General features: G+C 45.2%; 1 protein-coding gene across 4 annotated transcripts in view; it reads right to left on the bottom strand.

The window, feature by feature from the left end:
• NPNT (nephronectin) overlaps nt 1-22,276 on the bottom strand; it is an 89,241-nt gene that overhangs the window by 63,552 nt on the left and 3,413 nt on the right. For all 4 annotated transcript variants that reach the window (XM_015410519.1, XM_015410521.1, XM_015410520.1 and 1 more), the window contains exon 2: nt 16,494-16,594. In XM_015410519.1, the coding sequence (XP_015266005.1) occupies nt 16,494-16,594 (101 nt within the window). The remainder of the gene's footprint in view (nt 1-16,493; nt 16,595-22,276) is intronic.

The raw sequence follows: 22,276 nt of genomic DNA, 5'->3' as shown, positions 1-22,276 counted from the left end.
AGCAGACCAGGTTCATGAATCTCATTCACCACAAATTTCAGTTTATTTGTGACTTCAAAAAGGGCCAACTCTTCTTCTGTATAGCTCATCTTAGGTACACAGTTCCACGTATTCAGAAACAGTATCCTCCATGCCCAGGAAGAACTTCCAAATGGAAAGAAAGTGTGCTATTATAATAAGAAATGCTACGAAAGAGGATATTAACCTATAGGAGATTTTATGAAAATCTCAGACGGTCTGCTAAGGGGACAGAAACCTTTCTAATTGTGAACAGCATGCTGAGTAAAGGCCTCCATTCTCTTTATACATTAAATGTTTGAAATGAAAATACTGACACACATCATACTGCATTTATCAAAACGGAGGGTGTATTTTTCACCCTGAAAGGCTCTAGGTTGGTTTGTGGGTTTTTTTTTAAATATAAAGGTTTACTGTATACCCCAGAAATGCTACCAATAAACACTGACCCTCAGATGTTTCCCACATTTTTGTTTGTTTCTGCCAAATATATATCACACCCCTTCAACATGTCTTCTCTCTTACTCTGTTTTCCATAATACATCTGATTCCTTTTAAAATGCTTCCCCTATTCTCCACTGTATTTTAATTTACATCTTTGATCTTCTCTCTCTTTCAATGCTGGCATTTCTCCATCTTTTTAAAAAAAGATCTGCCTTTGGATATCAGCAATCCTAACTCTCCTAGTTACCCCCAATCGATTGTAAAATGTTAATATATGGCTATCTTTATTAATTGTCCATAGCACGATACAGTTCCATTTTTTTCCTTCAGTTCTATTGTTAAGAGTATTCCTCTCCTTCCTGCCTCTATGAATGGCTGTATGTTGGAGAGAGGAGGATGAACGAGGGAATACCAGTGGCAGAGGAAAAAGAGAAAAAGAGAGAATGTATGGAGCGTGTGTCGGGGCAAGAAAAAAAAAGTGTGGGGCTGGAACAGACGGAGAGCCTGAAAATGGGAGTTTGTCTCTCCCAGATCTGGCATCCTGCACCAGATGATGGGCATGCCACGGAGTGGGGGTTTTAGCTAGGCAGAACATGAGCACAATAAGCTTATATGGTAGTAATGGAATGATTCTGGAGCCCCATGACTATGATGCATAATTCACATCATTACCACTGGTACCAACACTAACAACACCTATTCCTGCAGTCCGAGGCTAGACTCAGCAATAAGGGACAGCTCCCAGTTTCAAAAGTTAGTCCTGGAACTTCCCACCACAGTTGCCTATCCAGCTTCTAGAACCCATACAATGCCAAGCCCCAGCAGTGTGCACGTTGCTTCAAATTCTGCCCAGCAATGTGACATTTTAGCCACGGGTTTCAAGTGTTCTCATATGCTGGTACTCTCAGAACCTCCAATAACCTCAGATGAAATACCCTGGCGTTGCATCACCAATAATGAGGCTAGCAGGGCTGGATTCTGTGAGCACTCTGTGCTTACAAAGAAGAGTTAACATTCTCAGTTCTACAACCATTCCATAAATCAAGCAGATTCCTCCACCACCACCAGCATCCAAACACACTCTCATCATGCTGGCTGTTCCTTCCCTCTCTGTCATATATGACAAGTCCTCCTCCTCCTCCTCTCTCAATTACAGCCGAATAGGAGGCCAAGGGATAATCCCTGATCCAAACACCTGCAAAGCATGTCATGATCGAGCCAAGCATAAATCCCCGCTGACTTTGTGCCATGCAAATTCGCTGTCAGAGGAAGTAGTGATGGCCATAGGAACAAACAGCTTTAAAAGGAGATTAGACAGACTCGTGGATGACAGGCAGAGGTCATTTCGGGGGATCGCAGTTCCCCCGGGTGAGGTACGAGGGGGCGGGGCACATGACGAAGCCCCGCCCCCTGCTTCCGGCCGCCCCGCTTCCGGCCATCATTCAGCCAGGAGGAGGCAGGAGAAGAGGGAGGGTAAGTTGCTTCCTCCCTGCCTCCCCCCACCCCTGCCTGCCTGGGGCCAGGGAGGGCCTTCGCGGGGCTTCCTTGCACTCCCGCCGGCCTTGCAGGTCCACCGCTGGGCCCCTCATGGGGCTCGGCAGTGGAGCTGCAAGGCCGCCACCGGCGGCCGGGACTGTTGGGGGCGGGGGGTGTGGCCTTATGACACACTTCCGGTGATGTCAGGGTGTGTGGCATATGCTAATGAGTTATGCTAATGAGTCCCCCTAGCTCTTTTTCTACGAAACGACCCCTGATGACAGGTCTATCAGTGGCTACTAGCCATGCTGACTGAGGGGAACCTTCATGTTCAGAGGCAGTCAACCTCTGAATCCCAGTGCCAGGCAGCAACATCAGGGGAAGGCCTTGGTCTCTATACCCTGTTGTTGGCCATCCAGAGGAATTGGCTGGCCACTGTGCGAGACAGGATGTTGGCCTAGATGGACCACTGGTCTGATCCAGCAGATCCTTGCTTAGAGCTGCCAACTCTGGGTTGGGAAATTACTGGAGATCTGGGGGTAAAGCCTGGGGACAGCAGGTTTTGGGGAGGGAAGGGTACTCAGCACAGTATAACACCACAGAGTCCACTCCTCAAAGCAGCCATTTTCTCCAGGGAAACAGATCTCTGTAGCCTGGAGATCAGTTATGATTCCAGATGCATTCCATGCTCCAGGTGGAGGTTGGCAACCCTACACTTACTTATTATGACCTAGAGTTATTGCCTTTCTCTGGACAAGAGGAGCCAGGGAAACAGGATTCAGTAGCTTTCCGAGCCACTTCATGTGGAATCAGAGACGACCCCAGTCCCTCCCATTAGGAAGAATATGGCAAAGTTGTGGCAACCTCATATTAGCCTTGCTACCAAGGTTTTCAAGAATTTGTGGGCCTCCATTTGTTCTGCCTATTTCATACTGAGGGACAAGAAGCCATGAAGGACAATTACAGCCCTTGGAAATTTTATTGTACCGCAATAGGTACAACCCAAGTTGGATAGCAAGCAACACCAGCTGGTCAAGGAACAGGCGCTTCAGAAGAGAGGGAAAAAGCAAACTTCAACACTGGAAGCTGCCTTATACCTCAAGGGTAAAGTCAGTGCTGTCTACTCAGACTGGTAGCAGATCACCAGGGTATCAGGTAGCATATTTCCACATCACCTGATCTTTTCAACTGGAGATATCAGGGACTGAACCCGGTAACTTCTGCAAGCAAAGCAGATGCTCCACCACTGAGCCACAGCCCCTTGTTCTCCATGTTTGAGGCTGTAGCACAGGGATTACCCTTCATCATGCCACTCAAGGGTATGTCTTAAAATCCTACATTAGCAGCTCTACAGCTATTCTCTCTGAATGTTGGAAATTAATTTTGGTTGGTTGGTCTTATTTACATGGGGCTTTTGCGTGTGTGTATGACGGAAAGTACCTGTTTTCATTGCAACAATGAAAAATTCCAGTAAAATGAAGTTATATGGAACAGCGAAAGAGCTGATGACGTGAACGGGAGAATGAGTCAGACCAAGCCAAAATTCAAGTGGGAGTTTTGCCTTTAATCAGAGCGGAAGAAGGCTAATATATGTATGTCTGAATTTTGGAGACTTCTCCAAGTCTTTTTCAAAGAATGGTAAACACCCAGAAAAATCGTACTGAAGTCAAACATGCCATTTCTGTTGCAGCTTAGTTTCTTAGCACACAATCCACCAAAATGCTGCCTGTTTTGTCCCATTCATTTCAATCATGCATGTACTACAGTGTTAGTCTGTTAATTAAACTGCTTTCCTTTAGTCTAACCTCCTCCCGAGAGATACAGACTAGGAGGAATTTCAAAGGAGTTATGACCCCTAACCAGCACCAATTTCCCCCTGACCTTTTCCCCTGAAGAATGAAGCCCTTAGCCCACCATACACTGAAATTGCACCAAAATTTGGCACTGCTTTAAGCTTCATTAATAAAAGAGCCACCACATAATTTTGAAAATCTAAACATTCTGTTCAAATGGGAATTGCTCAAGACGGCATATTGTGTCTTCTCTATTAAAGGCATGAGTAGGTAAAGCCAGGCATGCCTCCAAGTGTGGGGGCTTCTCCCAGATCACTGATGAACCCGTCAGAGTAGGGCTGCCAGGCCCCCCAGTTCGGGCGGGGGTTCTCCCACTTTTGGAGGGCCCTTTCCACCTGCCCACAAGTGGCTCCGAGCACGACGAAGCAACATCACCAGGAAGTGACATCATCATGTCGCTAATGTTGGGGGTGACACTCCAGTTTTTGGGCAAAACTCTATGGTAAAACTGGGCTCAAACCATAGAAAGCCAGGTAGGACCTGGCAACCCTACATCAGAGGAAGGGTGGGAAGCAGCCAGGCATCCCTCTGCTGTAACTGGATCCAAATCCAGCAGAGAGCTCCACTTTCCTGGGCTTCCAACTTCCCTTAATGAACCCTTCAGAAGGAGGACAAGAAGCAGCCTGTGATCCCTCAACTGTGCCTCCCTCCATCTCAGTTCTTAAACTCCTCCAGTTTTGTACTGGACTTTATAATTCTCTTCCCTAAGAACATAAGAACATAAGAGATGCCAATGTTGGATCAGGCCAAAGGCTCATCCAGTCCAACACTCTGTATCACACAGTGTCCAGAAATACCAGTGCTATCAGGAGGTCCACCAGTGGGGCCAGGACATTAGAAGCCATCCCACTTTTGACCCCCCCAAGCACCAAGATGACAGAGCATCACTTGCCCCAGAGTCCCTATCTATACCTTGTGGCTAATAGCCACTGATGGACCTCTGCTCCATATGCTTATCTAATTAATCTTGACTGAAAAGCAGGATAGACGTATAACATAACGTAACAATTGCTCCTTAGAGCTATATATATTATGGCAGTCCACTAAGATATCAGCAGCTGCTATTCAATGGGGGTGGAATTAATGAGCCACATAAAGGCAGAAATGGCAAATCAGGCACTCTGATGGGCACTGTTTTCTAGCCTTGATGATTCATTATCGCTTGAATGCTGAGTTACCTTGCATTATGAAACATGAAGTGTGACCCATTAAAAAGTAGTGGAAGATTAACCATGACTTTAGAAAGTGTTGGACTGCACCCACAACTAAATTTGTTAAAGAAAAAAAGAATGCTGGGTGTCAATTTGCCTGTCTGCTAAAAAGAAAGAAAGATACTGATCTAGATAACTTGACACTTTAACCCAGATTTACAAAAGCTGGCTAAATGCATGTATATCAGGAGTCTTGAACCCCACTGTGCCTGTGACAATATTGGAATTGGGAGAAAGGGTAGAGGGCAATCACAAAATGGCTGTCATGGGGACATAATTACAAAATGTTCAGAGGTTCTAAGCCATGTATTCTCCTTATGATTTCCACATTGGTCCTTCTACCCAAAGGTGATGCCACCTGGGCCCTGAAGTACCATCTTGCTACAGTGAGGTGGAAAATAGCCAAGATCAGCTGTTTGCTTTGGGGAAGAAGCAAGTGGGTGCCAAGAAACCCACTGGTAGGCATCACTGTTGTACATAATCAGAAGTACTTCTTTTATTCACTGAACATAAGAAGAGCCCTGCTGGATCAGACCAATAGTCCACCTAGTGCAACATCCTCTCTTACACAGTGGCCAACCAGTTCCTCTGGATGGCCAACAACAGGGCACAGAGGCTGAGGCCTTCCCCTGATGTTGCCTCCTGGCTCTGGGATTCAGAGGATTAGCACCTCTGAATGTGGAGGTTCCCATCAGTCACCATGGCTAGTAGTCATTGATAGACTTATCCTCCATGAATCCATCCAATCCTCTTTTAAACCTGCTCATTCCTGTGGCCATCACTACATACACCTGTTAATCACTCTTTGTGTACAATAGTGTTTCCTTTTGTCCACCCTGAACCCACTGCCCACCAGTTTCACTGGATGCACTCGAGTTCTAGTATCTTCGGAGAGGGAGAAAAATTTCTCGTCAGCTCTCTCCACCCCATGCATAATTTTACAAACCTCTATCATGTCCCCCCCCCTCCTGAGTTGTCTCTTTTCTAAACCTTTCCAGATTTTCCTCATGGGGAAGATGCTCCAACCCCCTCATCATCCTAGTCACCTTCCTCTGTACTTTCTCCAGCTCTGCAATGTCCTTTTGGAGATACAGTGACCAGAACTGTACACAGTGTTCCAAATGAGGCCGCACCATAGATTTGTACAAGGCATTACAATATTGGCCATTTTATTCTCAATCCCTTTCCTAATAACCCCTAACACAGAGTTTGCCTTTTTCACTGCTGCAGCACACTGAGGTATCAGCTATGACCCCAAGATCTTCTTCTCTCTCAGTCTCAGCAAGTTCAGACCCCATTAGCCTATACTTGAAGTTGGGATTTTTTTGTCCCAATTTCCCAGTCTCACTGACTGAGATGGCCATCAAATGTGGAATATGTCTTTGCTCACTCAGTTATATCAACATTCATTCTTGGTGTTTTACTCCCAGGCCTTGAAGGCATAGCAAAATGTATGCAGTGTTTGTGGTTGCTGGATATGCAAATAGTTCTGAGAAGAGGATGGAAACTGATGTAATGGCTGCTACAGAACTGCTGTCACAAAGCTCTGTTTTCTTAAGGGATACATCGGCCCCGGTCACACGGCAAAGTTGCCACGGGAGAGGCACAGAAGGTGGGCGGATTATCCGGGCGCGATCACACCCCAACATCTGGGAAGTGGAGCGCACCCGTGGCTTACCACCGACAATGCGCATTTAAAAACTAGTACCTCCAAGGTACTAGTAAACATTTGCCACAAGCTGCCTCCAAACGCCCGTGGTGTGAATGCGCATTTAAAAACTAGTACCTCCAAACGCCCGTGGTGTGATCGTGCCGGCGCATGGCATTCCCCTCCGGACCCTCATTTACCCGCTGGCGCCGAGGGAAGGACCCGTGCTGTGCCGCCAGCGCGTCTGATCGCGTAATCGCGGATCAAACTGCGCCGGGGCAGTTAGCCACGCCTCCCCCCCCCCAAATATCTGGCTCGTGTGCCCGGGGCCCTAGTTATCCATGCTATTGCCACTGGCTACTGCCACTGCCTTTAGAGAAATGAAACTTATATGAGATCATTTGGAAAATTAGAGAGGAAAACCATAAATACTACCCTGAACTCCTTGTAGAAAGCGCAGAATAAAGATATAACAGATGTAATAAATTGGCAACTCTCTGCCCAGTAGTTACGGGGATTGAAGGCTAATTTCTCTACCTCTCTCCTGCAAGGCAGTCCTTGACCAGCAAAGTGATTCAGTAGCAGGAGGCAGCAAATTACTGTATGATTTCAGAGTTGAATTAGCCAATCAAAATAGGTTCTGGAACGGAACCTTGGACTGGCTCAATGACAAACAAAATTCCATAATCCATTTGGTGGTCACCTTATTAGACATTTGTTTTGAGAACAAAGTACACAGTCAAATAGTGGGTAAAACAATCCACAGCTATAGGACTGTGAATGGTGATTTGGCAAGTCTGGAACCTAGCAGGATCTAGCTATTTTCCTCTGATAAAAGGATTTTTTTTTCAGGATAAGCCAGGTACTCATAACGGAGACAAGGATTGGCAGTTCTGGGTTCGGAAATAACTGGAGATTTGGGGGGTGGGTTGAGCCTGGGGAGGATGGGGCTGAGGGAGGAGTTCACCCTCCAAAGCAGCCATTTTCTCCAAGTGAACTGATCTTGATAGTCTACAGACCCACTGCAATAGAGGGAGATCTCCAGGTGCCAACTGGACACTGGCAACCCTAATGGAGACACTCATCCAGCTGCTGATGTCCATCTTCTTTCAACCAGCTGCAGCTGACAATCTTTAGAGATAACATGTAGCGAGTCTGGAATTTACACATATTTTGTTCTTAAGCCAAGCATTCGCTTTACTGGAAGTAGCAAGAGCAAGAACAAATCCCAGTATATTCCACAGAGGCAGCCAAAACCGAATTAGAACACAAGAGAGATGCACAAAGCTGAATCCACGTAGACAAGTAAGTAAAGTCAAGGCAGAGAAATCCATGATTATGACGCCTTTTATAAGAAGACTTGGAAACGATGGTCGCCCTTCCCCTTCAGTTATGTACAGGAATTAAATTCAAGTATAAACTGTGCTATACAGTCTCATAAAGGAGTTGGCACTTCATCCAGACATAACAGATTTAGTGCTATGGCATGATAATTGACTCTTGTGATATTCCGATGCGGAAAACTGATAGTTCATCTTCAGCATCTGTCACACCCAAGAACTTAAAGACAGACATTTTCCATGCTGAGAAAAACACACTCTTGTTTTTAGAGAAAGCCAGGTACCTGCTAGGTTCATATGTCACATAAAACAATGTAGTATAGTATGGTGTAGTGGTTAAGTGCGTGGACTCTGATCTGGGAGAACCGGGTTGATTCCCCACTTCTCCACTTGCAGTGGTTGGATGACCTTGGGCAAGCCATAGTTCTGACAAGAGCTGTCCTTGAAAGGGCAGCTCTCCCAGAGCTCTCTCAGCCCCACCCACCTCACAGCGTGTCTGTTGTGGGGAGGGGAAGGGAAAGGCGTTTGTAAGCCCCTCTGAGACTCCGAGTGAAGGGTGGGGTATAAATCCAATCTCTTCTTCTTCAGTTAAACCAACTGCTGTTCATTGGGGTAGAACTATGGTGTCACATATTAAACACAGTCTTAAGAATGGTTTCACATGATATATGAATATGGAGATCCTGGATTCTTCCCTGTTGCTGCCTTCTGCTCAGAGGAGGCTTGGATATTGACTGAGTCTCTACATGGGAAACAGGTGAAAAAGCCGAGGCAATGGAACAAGAATCTATCAAGGCAAACCAGGATTTGAACAATTCTTTGTAGGCTGGATCCTGTTTTCACAAACTAACCATAGTTGAAATGAGCCATGGTTTTCCATTGTTAACTAGGCCACAGTCAGAAACTTGCCAAAAACCTAAAATCCAAATGGACTACGGTTGCCAACTCCAGGCTGGGAAATTTCTGGAGATTGTAGGGGGTGAAAGCTGAGGAGGGCGGGGTTTGGGGAGGGAGCTCCACAGGGTGTAATGCCATAGAGCCCCCCACCCCCACCCCAAAGCAGCCATTTTCTCCAAAATAACTGACCTGTGCCATTTGGAGATCACCTGGAATTCCAGGTGATCTCCAGGCCCCACCTGAATGTTGGCAACCCTAAAACAGACTCTCACCTTGAATTGTTTATTCAGAGATTCTCTGGCCCAGCAGTATTGGGAATGTTTACATATCTAGAATGCAGTGTCTCTCTTTGAAATCTGACCTCCCTGACCTTAAGAAGCTACCTAATGACTGCCCTAACATTTCCCTTTCAGGCTGCAACAAGGCTACTAAGGAATATCTGCATCGTATAGCTCCTATTACAATTGTCCTATTTTCTTCTTCCCTGTTTCACCTGAATTCTGTGCAATGCATTTGAGCAAAAGACAGCAGCTAAGCTATGCTCCTGTATGCCAGAGGAATACCAGTCTTAAAACCACTGTTATATATTGAGCCTGAACTGTCCTTGCAAAAGGACTTAGCTTGGGGATGCATAACAATAGCTTGCTAGGATCCTAGAATGGACCAGTAGGGTGACAGGGATTCTAGAGTTACCCAATTGGGAAACAATGCAGTGTAAATAGCCTATAGTTGGGAGTGGGGTGTGTTTTGGGTGTAACCTTTTTCAGGCATAAATACTCGGCTTCGGCCAGGGGTTTCTCAGTCTCCTATCTCTTGCTGAATCACTAACAAACTATGAGCTGATCACTTGAACGTGTCTGAACCAGTGTTCCCTCTAAACTGAGTTAGTGTGAGCTAGCTCACAGATTTCTAGCCTCCGGCTCATAGGTTTTTGTGTCCGCTCAGGAAGGAGGGCTCCAGAGCCAACTAATTTAAGCCGCAGCCAAATCGCTCGCTCACAACTTTAATGCCAGCAGCTCACAAAGTAGAATTTTTGCTCACAAGACTCCACAGCTTAGAGGGAGCATTGACCCAGTATATTTCAACCATTATTCCTTGATTCTGCTCCAGACAAGAAGGGAGGAAGCTCAAGGGAGAAGCCGTGTACTGCTTGAGCTTGATTCATACACATTTTTTTGAAGCACGGTTAAATCTGACGTCTGAACGCAGCCTTGGAGGCCAGTGTTTTCGAGTCTGCCCAGGCATCACAAGGGATGCTGAGGAAAAATTAAGCCTTGAGCTTCCCATAACACACCAGGAAGCAAAGCACTAATAATTAAGGATACTACTCAGGATGAGATGCAGACTGCACCAGCTGTTCGCCGTATGTTTTGGGACACTCGGCACACAAAGAGCAGCTGGTGCAAATGTACAGTTAAAAAAACAGAGTAGGCTATAAGCTATCAGAAAGCCGGGCCTCTCTAAGGAGCTAGAGTGCCTGAAGAACTATGGACAGAGGTTCGTGACATCGTACAGGAGGCAGCAATCACCACCATCCCAAAGAAAAAGAAATGTAAGAAAGCAAAGTGGCTTTCTGATGAGGCTTTACAAATAGCAGAGGAAAGAAGGAAAGCGAAAGGCAAAGGCGAAAAGGAAAGATTTACCCAACTGAACGCAGATTTCCAGAGAACAGCAAGGAGAGATAAGGAGGCCTTCCTGAATGAACAGTGCAAAGTAATAGAAGAAAACAATAGAATGGGAAGGACTAGAGATCTCTTCAAGAAAATTGGAGAAATCAAGGGAGCGTTCCATGCAAAGCTGGCCATGATAAAGGACAAAAACGGTAGGGACCTAACAGAAGCAGAAGAGATTAGGAAAAGATGGCAAGAATACACAGAAGAACTATACAAGAAAGACCTCGATGTCCTTGACAACCACGACGGTATAATCACTGACCTCGAGCCAGACATCCTGGAATGTGAAGTTAAATGGGCCTTAGAAAGCATTGCTAACAACAAAGCTAGTGGAGGTGATGGTATTCCAGCTGAGCTATTCAAAGTCTTAGAAGATGATGCTGTTAAAGTGCTGCACTCCATTTGCCAGCAAATTTGGAAAACGCAACAGTGGCCACAGGATTGGAAAAGGTCAGTATACATTCCAATCCCAAAGAAGGGCAATGCCAAGGAATGTTCAAACTATCGCACAATTGCACTCATATCACACGCTAGCAAGGTCATGCTCAAGATCCTACAAGCTAGGCTTCAACAGTACGTGGATAGAGAACTACCAGAAGTACAAGCTGGGTTTCGAAGAGGTAGAGGAACTAGAGATCAAATTGCCAACATTCGCTGGATTATGGAGAAAGCAAGAGAGTACCAGAAAAACATCTACTTCTGCTTCATTGACTATGCTAAAGCCTTTGACTGTGTGGATCACAACAAACTATGGCAGGTCCTTAAAGAGATGGGAGTACCAGACCACCTCACATGTCTCTTGAGAAACCTGTATAAGGGCCAAGAAGCGACAGTTAGAACCGGATATGGAACAACTGATTGGTTCAGCATAGGAAAAGGAGTACGACAAGGATGTATATTGTCGCCTTGCTTATTTAATATATATGCAGAGTACATCATGCGAAATGCTGGCCTGGATGAATCACAAGCGGGAATTAAGATTGCTGGGGAAAAGATCAACAACCTCAGATATGCAGACGATACCACTCTAATGGCAGAAAGTGAAGAGGACCTTAAGAGTCTCTTGCTCAGGGTAAAAGAGGAGAGCGCAAAAGTGGGCTTGAAGCTCAACATCAAAAAAACTAAGATAATGGCATCCGGTCCCATCATTCCTTGGCAAATAGAAGGGGAAGTCGTGGAAGTAGTGACAGACTTCACGTTCCTGGGATCCCAGATCACTGCAGACTGTGACAGCAGCCATGAAATTAAAAGACGCCTGCTCCTTGGGAGGAAAGTGATAGCAAAAACCTAAACAGCATGATAAAAAGTAGAGACATCACCCTGCCAACAAAAGTCCGCATGGTCAAAGCAATGGTATTCCCAGTAGTCATGTATGGCTGCAAGAGTTGGACTATAAGGAAGGCCGAGCACCGAAGGATAGATTCTTTTGAACTATGGTGCTGGAGAAGACTCTTGAGAGTCCCTTGGACTGCAAGAAGATCAAATCAGTCAATCCTAAAAGAAATCAACCCTGACTGTTCCCTGGAAGGCCAGATACTGAAGCTGAAGCTCAAATACTTTGGCCACCAAATGAGAAGGGAGCACTCACGGGAGAAGACCCTGATGCTGGGAAAGATCGAAGGTCAAAGAAGACGGGGACGGCAACGGATGAGATGGGGACTCGACTGTGCGACTGAACAACACCATTCCATTAGTAGTCCAGCTATGGTTCAGGACACTCCAGCTCATGTTTAGTGCTAGATCTGCCAAGCGACTGTGCGACTGAACAACAACATTCCATTAGTAGTCCAGCTATTGTCGAGGCAACTCCAGTTCATGTTTAGAGCTAGATCTGCCAAGAGGCCTGGAGAAAAATGTCCTGTCCCTTTAACAGAAGCTTAATACTTGGTAATGGGGAGCTGATGTTTTTCATGGTATGATCATACCATCACTTGGAAAACAACATCTCAGTATATCTCTGTTAAAGAAACAGAAGTGTCCCCCCCCCCAAGACACCTGGCAATCCTAGTTTAATACTGATTCCGAAGCCTGGGATTGCGAAATGTGCCTTGTTTAATAGTGTTTTATTTTGTAAGCCACTTCAAGCACATTCTTTGATGAGGCAGCACAGAAATGTTTTCAATAAATAAATCAGCAAAAATATCTTGACAATTTGTCATGAAACTGGTCTCTGGAACCATTTTGGATCTGCTGTTGCTATTGTCCCTCCTTGGTCTTGTTAAAACTTGAGAACTACAGCACCACTGAATATTTTTTTCAGGCTAACATAGTGGGTGCTTTCACACATTTATTTTATGTATTTTATTTTATTTATACCCTGCCCAACCCCAGGAAGGGGCTCAGGGCGGCTCACAACATAAAAAACAATAAAAATGCCAAAACAATAAACAGCAACAGTAGATAAAAACAAAACCCATGCCTCATATCAGGCAGGAATAATTACCCCAAGAAATTCCAGTGCCCAAGTAATAATCCAGAAGAGCAGGAGCACTGGAAAAGGGGGTCATGTACAGGGCCATGCTAAATAATGCAGTTTCAATCCACTTCGGTGACCGTTTGCAAGTAGATTTTGTCATTTCACACAGTAAAATCTAGTTGCAAAGTGCATTGAAAGTGGTTTGAAAGTATGCTATTTAGTGTATGTGAAAGGGCCCTCTGAGTCTGTGGACCTGGGCCACGGCAGAGGGGTGCAGGTTCCACTAGTGGCTGCTGCTCATTGTAGGGTTGCCAGAGAAAGGAGACTGTAAACTGCTCTGAGACTCCTTTGGGTAGTGAAGGGCAGAGTACAAATCCAATCTCCTCCTCCTCCCCCATCCTTCTTCAGTGTTTTGAAGCTCACAAAAATATCCCTTAAAAAAGCCAGCACTGTTCCCCTTTTTTGCTCACAGCTTCTTTGCCCAACTCCAAGAGGACCTGCCATTTTGATTTCTGTGTGTGTGTGTGTGTGTGCATGCGCATGCTCAGACTTCTTTTGGAGCAGTACGTGTTGGTACCACTGAGGGCAGATGTAGCTGTTTCACATCGAGGGCAATGCCTCCTGCATTCTGTTTTCTTACAGTTAGTGTACAACACTTATGCATCCTTCTGAGCCCCACTATCGCAAAAAAGAAGAAGAAGAAGAAGCCAATTTTTGTATGGAGGAAAACATGCTGACAAAAAGTGCCGACTGCGGACACTTGGATTCAGCTGAGATAATGACAATTTCACATAACATTCAATGGTGTTCGTTGCCTTAGCACAGATCTGCTTGCTTACTTTGTGTCCGTTTCTGATCCTGGTCCCAGAATAAATTCTTACTGGATTTTTTTCAAATGAACTCTAGATTTCAGGCATTGGTTTGCCAACTCTTCTACCAGTCTCTTTTCATTTGTCTTTAACAGTAGCTCAGGATGTAGATATGTGCACGTACTGCAAATTAAGCCTTTGTTAAAGGCAAATGAGGGGGCTGGAGAATCTTCTTCTGATTAGAGGGCAATCTATTCAAACACACATTTTTCAGTTTAGAGGAAGGAAAGCCTATTCACTTGCCTCTGCATTCCCAGCTAAACCATAACAGCAACCCCTTCTCCTCATGAAGACAGCTATGGTCCGCCTAGGCTTGTTCCCAAAATTGTGGCAGTGGACAACCAGTCTCTTGCAAATGAGGCCATCACCCCCAGAGACTCCAATTTTAGGACTGAATTGTGTGCTGTTAAGTTGGAAGCAACTCATGGAGACCCTAGGACCGCTGGGCATTCCAGGCAAGAGACAGGCACAGGTGGTTTACCATCGCCTCCCACTGCAACTGCCGTCTTCCTTGGTGGTCTCCCATCCAAGTGCTAACTGTGGCTGACCCTGCTTAGCTTCCAAGCTCTGATGAGATCGAGCTATTCATGGCTCTTCACTACCTCAAAACACCCTCCAGCTCATCTGCCAGAGAACTGGATAAAATGACCTCATTCAATATCAAGACAGGGGCCCCTGAACTGGTAGTGATTTCTGCTAGATGCTCTCCAATAGGAGTAGCCTGCCTGCTGGAATGCTTTCAAGAACACACTGATTAAAGGCCGCTTTCCCCTCAGCCTCCAGAAGATCACTCACACCCAGGAACAGGTGACTCAAGTTTGCTGAATGATAACCTAAGGCTATAGAATCCTTCTCACCATATAGGCGACCCAGGTCATTCAGTCCCAAGCTCAGGGAAGGGTCACTAAACTGCTGTGGGTCACAGAGGGATGCCTCCTAAGTGGCTCTACTTAGAGGTAAGTCCCACTTTGTTGAATGGGGCTTACTCCCAGGAAAATGCCCTTACGATTGCAGCCAGAAGTATTTAACTTTGGCTGGATTCTGCCTGTTCATGTTCAGAGTACAGGAGTTAAATGCCAATTTTATTCAAGTCAACTGCCAAACATCAATCAACAGAACCAAGAAACAATGTTTATTTTGGGCACGAGAGAAGCAGATTTGTGCCAGCACATGAGTACTTATGTCACACAGAAACCAACTGCATTCCATCACGCCATGGATGACAGATTGAGGTTTGACGAAATGTACTCTCTTCTGCTTGTACAGAAATCTGTGTGGCTGATCATCTATAATGTCACAGGGTTGGGGTTTTTTTTGCACCTGTTTCTTTCCATTTTGGAATCTATAAATCATGGATCTAATCTCGCACACATTCACACAAATATGCATGCAGACAAACATAAGCCCAGGTAAGTCTTCACAGGATTCAGGCCTGTAACAGACATCACTGTAACCCTGGGCAGAGTAACACTAGTCTAAACTCTACTTTAAACCACATGAGGCCCTGGAAGAGCTGTGAATAAATTCTATTTATTTGATCACTAACTAGCAGCTGTAGGGATGATTTAGATCACAACACAGGGAATGAGGGAGTTCCAATTCCCCCTATGCCATTTTCCATAAAACGAACCCCAGTGTGGCACCTATGGGTGGGACACCTGAGGTTGGAGGGGATTGAAGGTACCCTCCCCATCTTATTGACCCAACCCAAATTGGGGGCCACCAGTGTTGTTACTTAATTTAAAAAGGCACTTGTAACCCATTCATAAGTCTTCCTGCTTCTTGGCTGGTTTGATCCTGAAAGCCAGTGTTTCTGCATTCCCAGCACTTCCTGGGCTGCATTTAAGCTCTACTATTTTCAAGTGCTTGAAGAAGTTGATAAGATAAGGAGAAAGTAAGAAATGTTATTAATATATGGATACAAGACAGGACACTGTCAGGTTAAATACTGGAATTTGGGTTTTAAAAATCCTTTTCCCTTGACGTTGCTTGGAATTTGGGAAACATTTTTTTTTTGGTCAAATTTCCAAAGAGGACCACACAATTTTACTATACAACAACAACAACAAAAATTCCACTAACTTGCTTGAGATGTTAAACTGCTTGGCTTTTTTTTTTTTTAAGAATTTAAAAACATAAAAGTAGTTACATTGTGGGAGGAAATGAACTATCCCATCTGAAAAAAGTTACCAAAAGTAATATTGAAATAAGGTAAATTGATTAATTTTTGTTGAACATGGTATTTAATTGTTGTGACTTGCAGTCCTACCAATAGCAAAGGCCGTGGCCCAATGTTAGATCACCCGTTTTGTACACAGAAGGTCCCGGGTTTATTCCCCAGCAGCTACAGGATATCAGGTAGCAGGTTTGGGTGAAGGCTTTTCTTTGGAGACCTTCTGCCATACTGAAGAGAGATAGTTCTGAGCTACAAGGACCAACTGACTTAGTATGAGGAAGGTTCATATCAGAACAGTGATGTGGGCATCTTGAGATTAACCTGCCAGTGTCCCTCTTGGTAGAAGCAAAGGCCCCATACACATCACAAGCCCTGCATCATGTGAGTGTTTATGATTATGTGAAAGCCATTAAGAGAAAGATTGTAAGCCCCAATCTGAATGGCTCAAAGCCCCAGCAGTGGCGATACTCACGTTGGCATTGGCCCCACGAATGGCGGACCCAGCCCCAGCAGCAGTCCACACGGCTTCCAAAACGGCACAGTCCAGTCGTGGAAAATATTTGCCTGGGCCACCTGTGCAATGAATTTGAAACAGAGTCAACCAAGGACAGTGACTGGAAGAACCCACCAAGCCCAGTCCCCCATATTCTGCACCTATGTTTTTGTCCCATCCAACATTTTTATCGAAAACCTCTGCAAAAGGAGAAGGTTTTATCGAAAACCTCTGCAAAACCTCTCCTACAGCCACTCTGGCTAGCTCATTCCATTGCAATGAAATGCTCTTGCAGCAGACCACTCAGATATGCAGGGGTCATTTTGTAGAAAAAGAGGTGCAGGAGCTCATTAGCATAACTCATTAGCATAACTTATTTGCATATGCCACACACTCCGATCACCGGAAGTGTGTCAGAAGGCAACACCCACCGCTCAGGCTCCACTGGACTGTTTTGGATTCCTAGCTATTGGGGGGGGGCATGCAGATCTGTCCTCGCAAAGGAGGGAGAGCTTGTACCTGGATAAACCTTGGTCTTAAAGGTGCCACTGGACTGTTTTGGACCAGGGGGCAGGCTCTGCAGCCTACCTGGCTGTTTGTTGCTCTGACTGAGGGCTGCTGGGAGCAGGGGGAGGGGCTTGTTGCATGTGCCCACCCCCTGGGCTCTTTACTGCCAGAGCTCCGCTCCTGTGCGCTCCTGCAGGAAATGACCCCTGCAGATATGTATGTTTGCTGCTCACTGAATGTAACATCAAGCATGGATGGGTGTGTCACAGATGTAATTCCACTTTATTTAAATGCACCTTAAGTGCAATACTATTAGCATATAAAGATTAACAAGTGATTTAAATAGAATCTGGTGGGTAGCCATGTTGGTCTGAAGCAGCACAACAAAGTTTGAGTCCAGCGGCAAATTTAAGACCAACAAAGTTTTATTCAAGGTGCACGCACATTTCTTCAGACACAATGAAAAGGAAATAGAAATAACAGTGATATGTATATAGAGAGTGGGCAGTGAATTAGCATGAAGAATAATGAAGATTATTTTAACAGATGAAAAGAATAATATGCTTAATTTATGGCTATCATCAGATGAGGAAGCCTCAGCATTGGTTCAGTAAGGGTTGTCTCACTAACCTGCTAGTGAGGGGGTGAACAAACATGTGGACATGGGGGACCCAATAGATATTGTCTACCTTGACTTCTAGAAAGCTTTTGATAAAGTTCCTCATCAAAGACTCCTAAGTAAGCTCAATAGTCATGGGATAAAAGGACAAGTCCACTTGTGGATCAAAAACTGGCTAATTAATAGGAAGCAGAGAGTGAGTATAAATGGGCAATTTTCACAGTGGAGGGTGGTAAGCAGTGGGGTACCACAGGGATCAGTACTGGGTCTGATGCTTTTAACTTGTTCATTAATGATTTGGAGTTGGGAGTAAGAAGTGAAGCAGCTAAATTTGTGGATGACACTAAATTGTTCAGGGTGGTGAGAACCAGGGAAGATTGTGAGGCACTCCAAAGGGATCTGTCGAGGATGGGCAAGTGGCAAATGGGGTTCAGTGTGGCCAAGTGCAAAGTGATGCATATTGGGGTCAAAAATCCTAACTATAAATACACGTTGATGGGGTCCGAACTGGCAGAGACTGACCAAGAGAGAGATCTTGGAGTCATAGAAAATAACTCACTAAAAATGTCGAGAGACTCGAGACAGTGTGCAACTGCAATAAAAAAAGGCCAATGCTATGCTGGGAATTATTAGGAAGGGAACTGAAAACAAATCAGACAGTATCATAATGCCCCTGTATAAATCGATGGTGCGACCTCATTTGGAATATTGTGTACAGTTCTGGTCACCACACCTCAAAAAGTATATTATAGCATTGGAAAAAGCGCAGAAAAGGGCAACTCGAATGATAAAAGGGTTGGAACACTTTCCCTATGAAGAAAGGTTAAAGTACTTGGGGCTCTTTAGCTTGAAGAAACGCTGGCTGAGGGGTGACATGATCGAGGTTTATAAGAGAGCAGGTCAAGAAAGAAGTCCTTTTCTCCCTTTCTCACAATACAAGAACTCGTGGGCAGGCACTCAATGAAATTGCTGAGCAGTCAGGTTGGAACAGATAAAAGTACTTCTTCACCCAACGAGTGATTATCACATGGAATTCACTGCCCACAAGCATGGACGGCTTCAAGAGGGAATTGGGTAAACATCTGGAGCAGATGTCCATCAGTGGCTATTAGCCACCAGGTATAAATAGGAACTCTTGGTCTGGAGCAAGTGATGCTCTGTATTCTTGGTGCTTGGGGGGGTAACTGTTAATACTGTTTTAATTGTATATTTAACTGTTGTATACCACCCTGAGCCCATCAGGGAGGGTGGTATATAAATCTAATAAAATAAATAAATAAGTGAGAGGGCTTCTAGTGTCTTTGCCCCACTGGTGGACCTCCTGATGGCACCTGGTATTTTTGGCCACTGTGTGACGTAGTGTTGGACTGGATGGGCCACTGGCCTGATCCAACATTGGCTTCTCTTATGTTCTTGTGTTCATGCTAATTCACTTCCTACCCTCTATATGTATCACTGTTATTTCTATTTCCTTTTCATTGTGTCTGAAGAAGTGTGCGTGCACAGGAAAGCTCACCTTGAATAAAACTTTGTTGGTCTTAAAGGTGCCACTGGACTCAAACTTTGCTCAAGTGATTTAAATATGTGTATGACCAGGACTCTAGATACAGAAGGCACCCCTGCCTATGTTTAAGATAAATCTGTCTTACGTTTTAAACCCAGTATTCCTCATCACCTCCTCAGGGGTAGGGTGCTTCTTCTGTCCTGACATCCACTTAAATGGTTTAAGTTACCTAAAATATCCATTAATTATCTCTTCTTAGATAAACATACCCAGTTCACTCCGTCTTCCCTCATAAGAAAGGAATCTCTGCCATGCTTTTAATTTTCCTCTTAGGACAGACTCACACAATAGGCAGCCTGACCAGGAGGCTGCTTGAAATCCAGACCATGTAGACGCTGTTGCACATGTCGGCTGTGACCCTGCTGTTTATTCCCCTGCATGTGTGAACCAGTTTTCTGATAATTCATTCCCATCTTGGGGATTTACAGGTTCACATGTTATTATGGACCATTTCCTGGCACAGGCAGTAGTATCTTGGTGAAATCTGCAAAATCCCTAAAGAGACTTTTCCATTTTCCACTTGTGGAACATGGCGGGGTATTATTATTACTATTATTATTATTTTCACTTTTATGTTTAGAATCTCTTATTACATAGATCAGCTCAGAGTCACGCTATGCCACGATGCAGGCAAAGCTGAGGCTACTGGCAACAAGCCGGGCTGGACTCCTACCAGCATCCTAAGCCTGAGGGGAAAAAATCCGGCAGCTCAGAATAAAGTACAATAAACGGAGGCCTGGTTCTCATATACACTGAGCTCCTTGGAGAAAGAGCAGGGTCAAAATATGAATAGTCAGATCTGTATATATTTCCACTTTTCCTTCCTTTTTGCATTTAGTGTTTCTTCAAAATATTTTTATACTGCCTTTCCATTCAATCAGGGTCCCCCATGCAAACATGAAAACAACAAAACATGTACACAATTAAAATGTTTGAACTGATAAAACAATTCAATAGAAACGCATAACCATACAGCACCAGAGCCAGGGAGGAGGCCAATAACCATTACTGGGGATACACCAAACCAAATAAAAAAGTCATCGACTGCTGGTGGAAGACACTGAAGGAGGAAGTTCCAAAGTTTTGATGCCACAACCGAGAGAGCCCTTTCTTGGGTCGACCCATCTAGCCCTAGATGAGGAGAGCAACTGAAGCAGACTCGGAAGATGATCAGAGGGAGCAGGTAGGCTCCTATGGGAGAAGGAGCTCTCAGGCTGGGGCAGGTGATGCTCTGTATTCTTGGTGCTTGGGGGTGGGGTCAACAGTGGGAGGGCTTCTAGTGTCCTGGCCCCACTGCCGGACCTCCTGATGGCACCTGGTATTTTTGGCCACTGTGTGACAGAGTGTTGGACTGGATGGGCCATTGGCCTGATCCAATATTGGCATCTTTTATGTTCTTATGTTAAGGTGGTCCTTCAGGTATGTCAGTCCCAGGTCATACAGGGCTTTATTACAGATGGCAAGGTATGAACTGGGACTTTTTTTAAAAAAAGTCCAGTGCCTGTTATAAGCTGCTTAAAAATAAAGGATAAATATTCTCTTGATGGTGTAACTGATGATAAGACAATGCCCAACAGAAAGGACAGGGAGCCACAACATTTATACTTGTGGATTACAACTATTCCACAAAGCGCTTACAGCAGTGCAGCAACTTAACATGGCAGACCAGGCAAAGGATTCCTCATATACCCCAGAGGCCATTACGTATTTATTTTCAGTACCATCCTACGCAGCCGTGCCATCCTAATCAGTGACCTTCTATATCCACTGACTTCAACGGGTCTAAAGTCAGCTTAGGATGGCACTCGTGGGGTCAAACAGCATGTAACGTTTTTAAACAAGCTGGGTGTGGGTTTCCTGGCCCACTTTCACTTTCCATGCAGGCCACACATGTTAGAGTCCACGCTCCTAACCACTACACCAAACTGGAGGATGGCAACCCTACTCCAGGACTAGGCTTGCCAAGTCCCCCGGGGGGGCGGGGAAGCCCCCACCCGGGAGGCCCGTTCCCCGCCGCCGCCGGATCGGGCCCCCGGGGGAACCCCACCCCAAAGCACGTCACACTCTATGGTTTTCCCTTGGATGATTGTGGCCCCGCCCCCAACGTCCCCGACGTGCTTGTGTCACCTCCGTGTGATGTGCTTGCGGCGCACGCATGCGAAGACTCCCGGAGCAAGGCTGGACTCCCCCGCTCCAGAACGGGTAAGCACTTGGCAACCCTACACACAGCAGCTGCAGGAAACTGATTTTCAGAGCACTGCAGGAGCTCCAATTCAGATCAGGACTGCAGCAGAGGGGAGGAGTGGCCTCTAACACCCCCCCCCAACATCCCAAATTGAAGTGGCCTAGAGGGGCATTATTAACCCGTTTTGGAACTGCACATGCAGGGAATGCTGTTCATACAACTTACCAATGGGGGCAAATAATGTCCCACTGACCCTGGTTCACCACTACACCACACTGACTCTCCTGGCCAAGCATGGATTTGAACTTAGATTTCTCCCGTCCAAGGGAAACACTCTAGATGTTGCACAGTATCCCCTCCCCCCCTTGCACACAATTCAAGTCGCTTAAACCCACTGGGGCCAAGTTGCCTAATGGACTGTGGCCACCGTCTTATCGTTTACCACCGTTACATGGCATCAGATCTGAGATGTGAAATCTACGAGAGCACAATTTGTTTTCTAAGAAATAACCCAAAGGAAACTTTATCTTGGAGAAAGGCAGGCATGTAAACATTTTAAACAAAGAAGTCAACAGCAACCTTTAGAAATTACTTTAAAAATTAGAAGAACAGTTTGGTGCATCTTCCTCCATTCTGCCCTTTGAGCAGCCATGAAAGGTCACACAGGTTGTTTAGCACGGAGAACTGTATTTTAAACTGTAATGCAGAACGAAGTGATAAAAATATAATTACCTGAGCAAAGTAGTACTAAGAGATCACATGGGATAGATGCCAAAACAAATGAAGTGCAAATAAAGGCTGTCCCTAAAAGATCCTGCTCAGTCTTTCTGAATTCTGCACACGAACTACTCCCTCATCTAACATTTTTCATCAACATTTTTCATCAC

Source organism: Gekko japonicus, unplaced genomic scaffold, assembly GCF_001447785.1.
Source record: "Gekko japonicus isolate JY-2015 unplaced genomic scaffold, Gekko_japonicus_V1.1 scaffold2595, whole genome shotgun sequence".
Classification (NCBI taxonomy): Eukaryota; Metazoa; Chordata; class Lepidosauria; order Squamata; family Gekkonidae; genus Gekko; species Gekko japonicus.
Note: the sequence above shows the minus strand (reverse complement) of the source record. Positions and strands in the feature narration are given on the sequence as shown.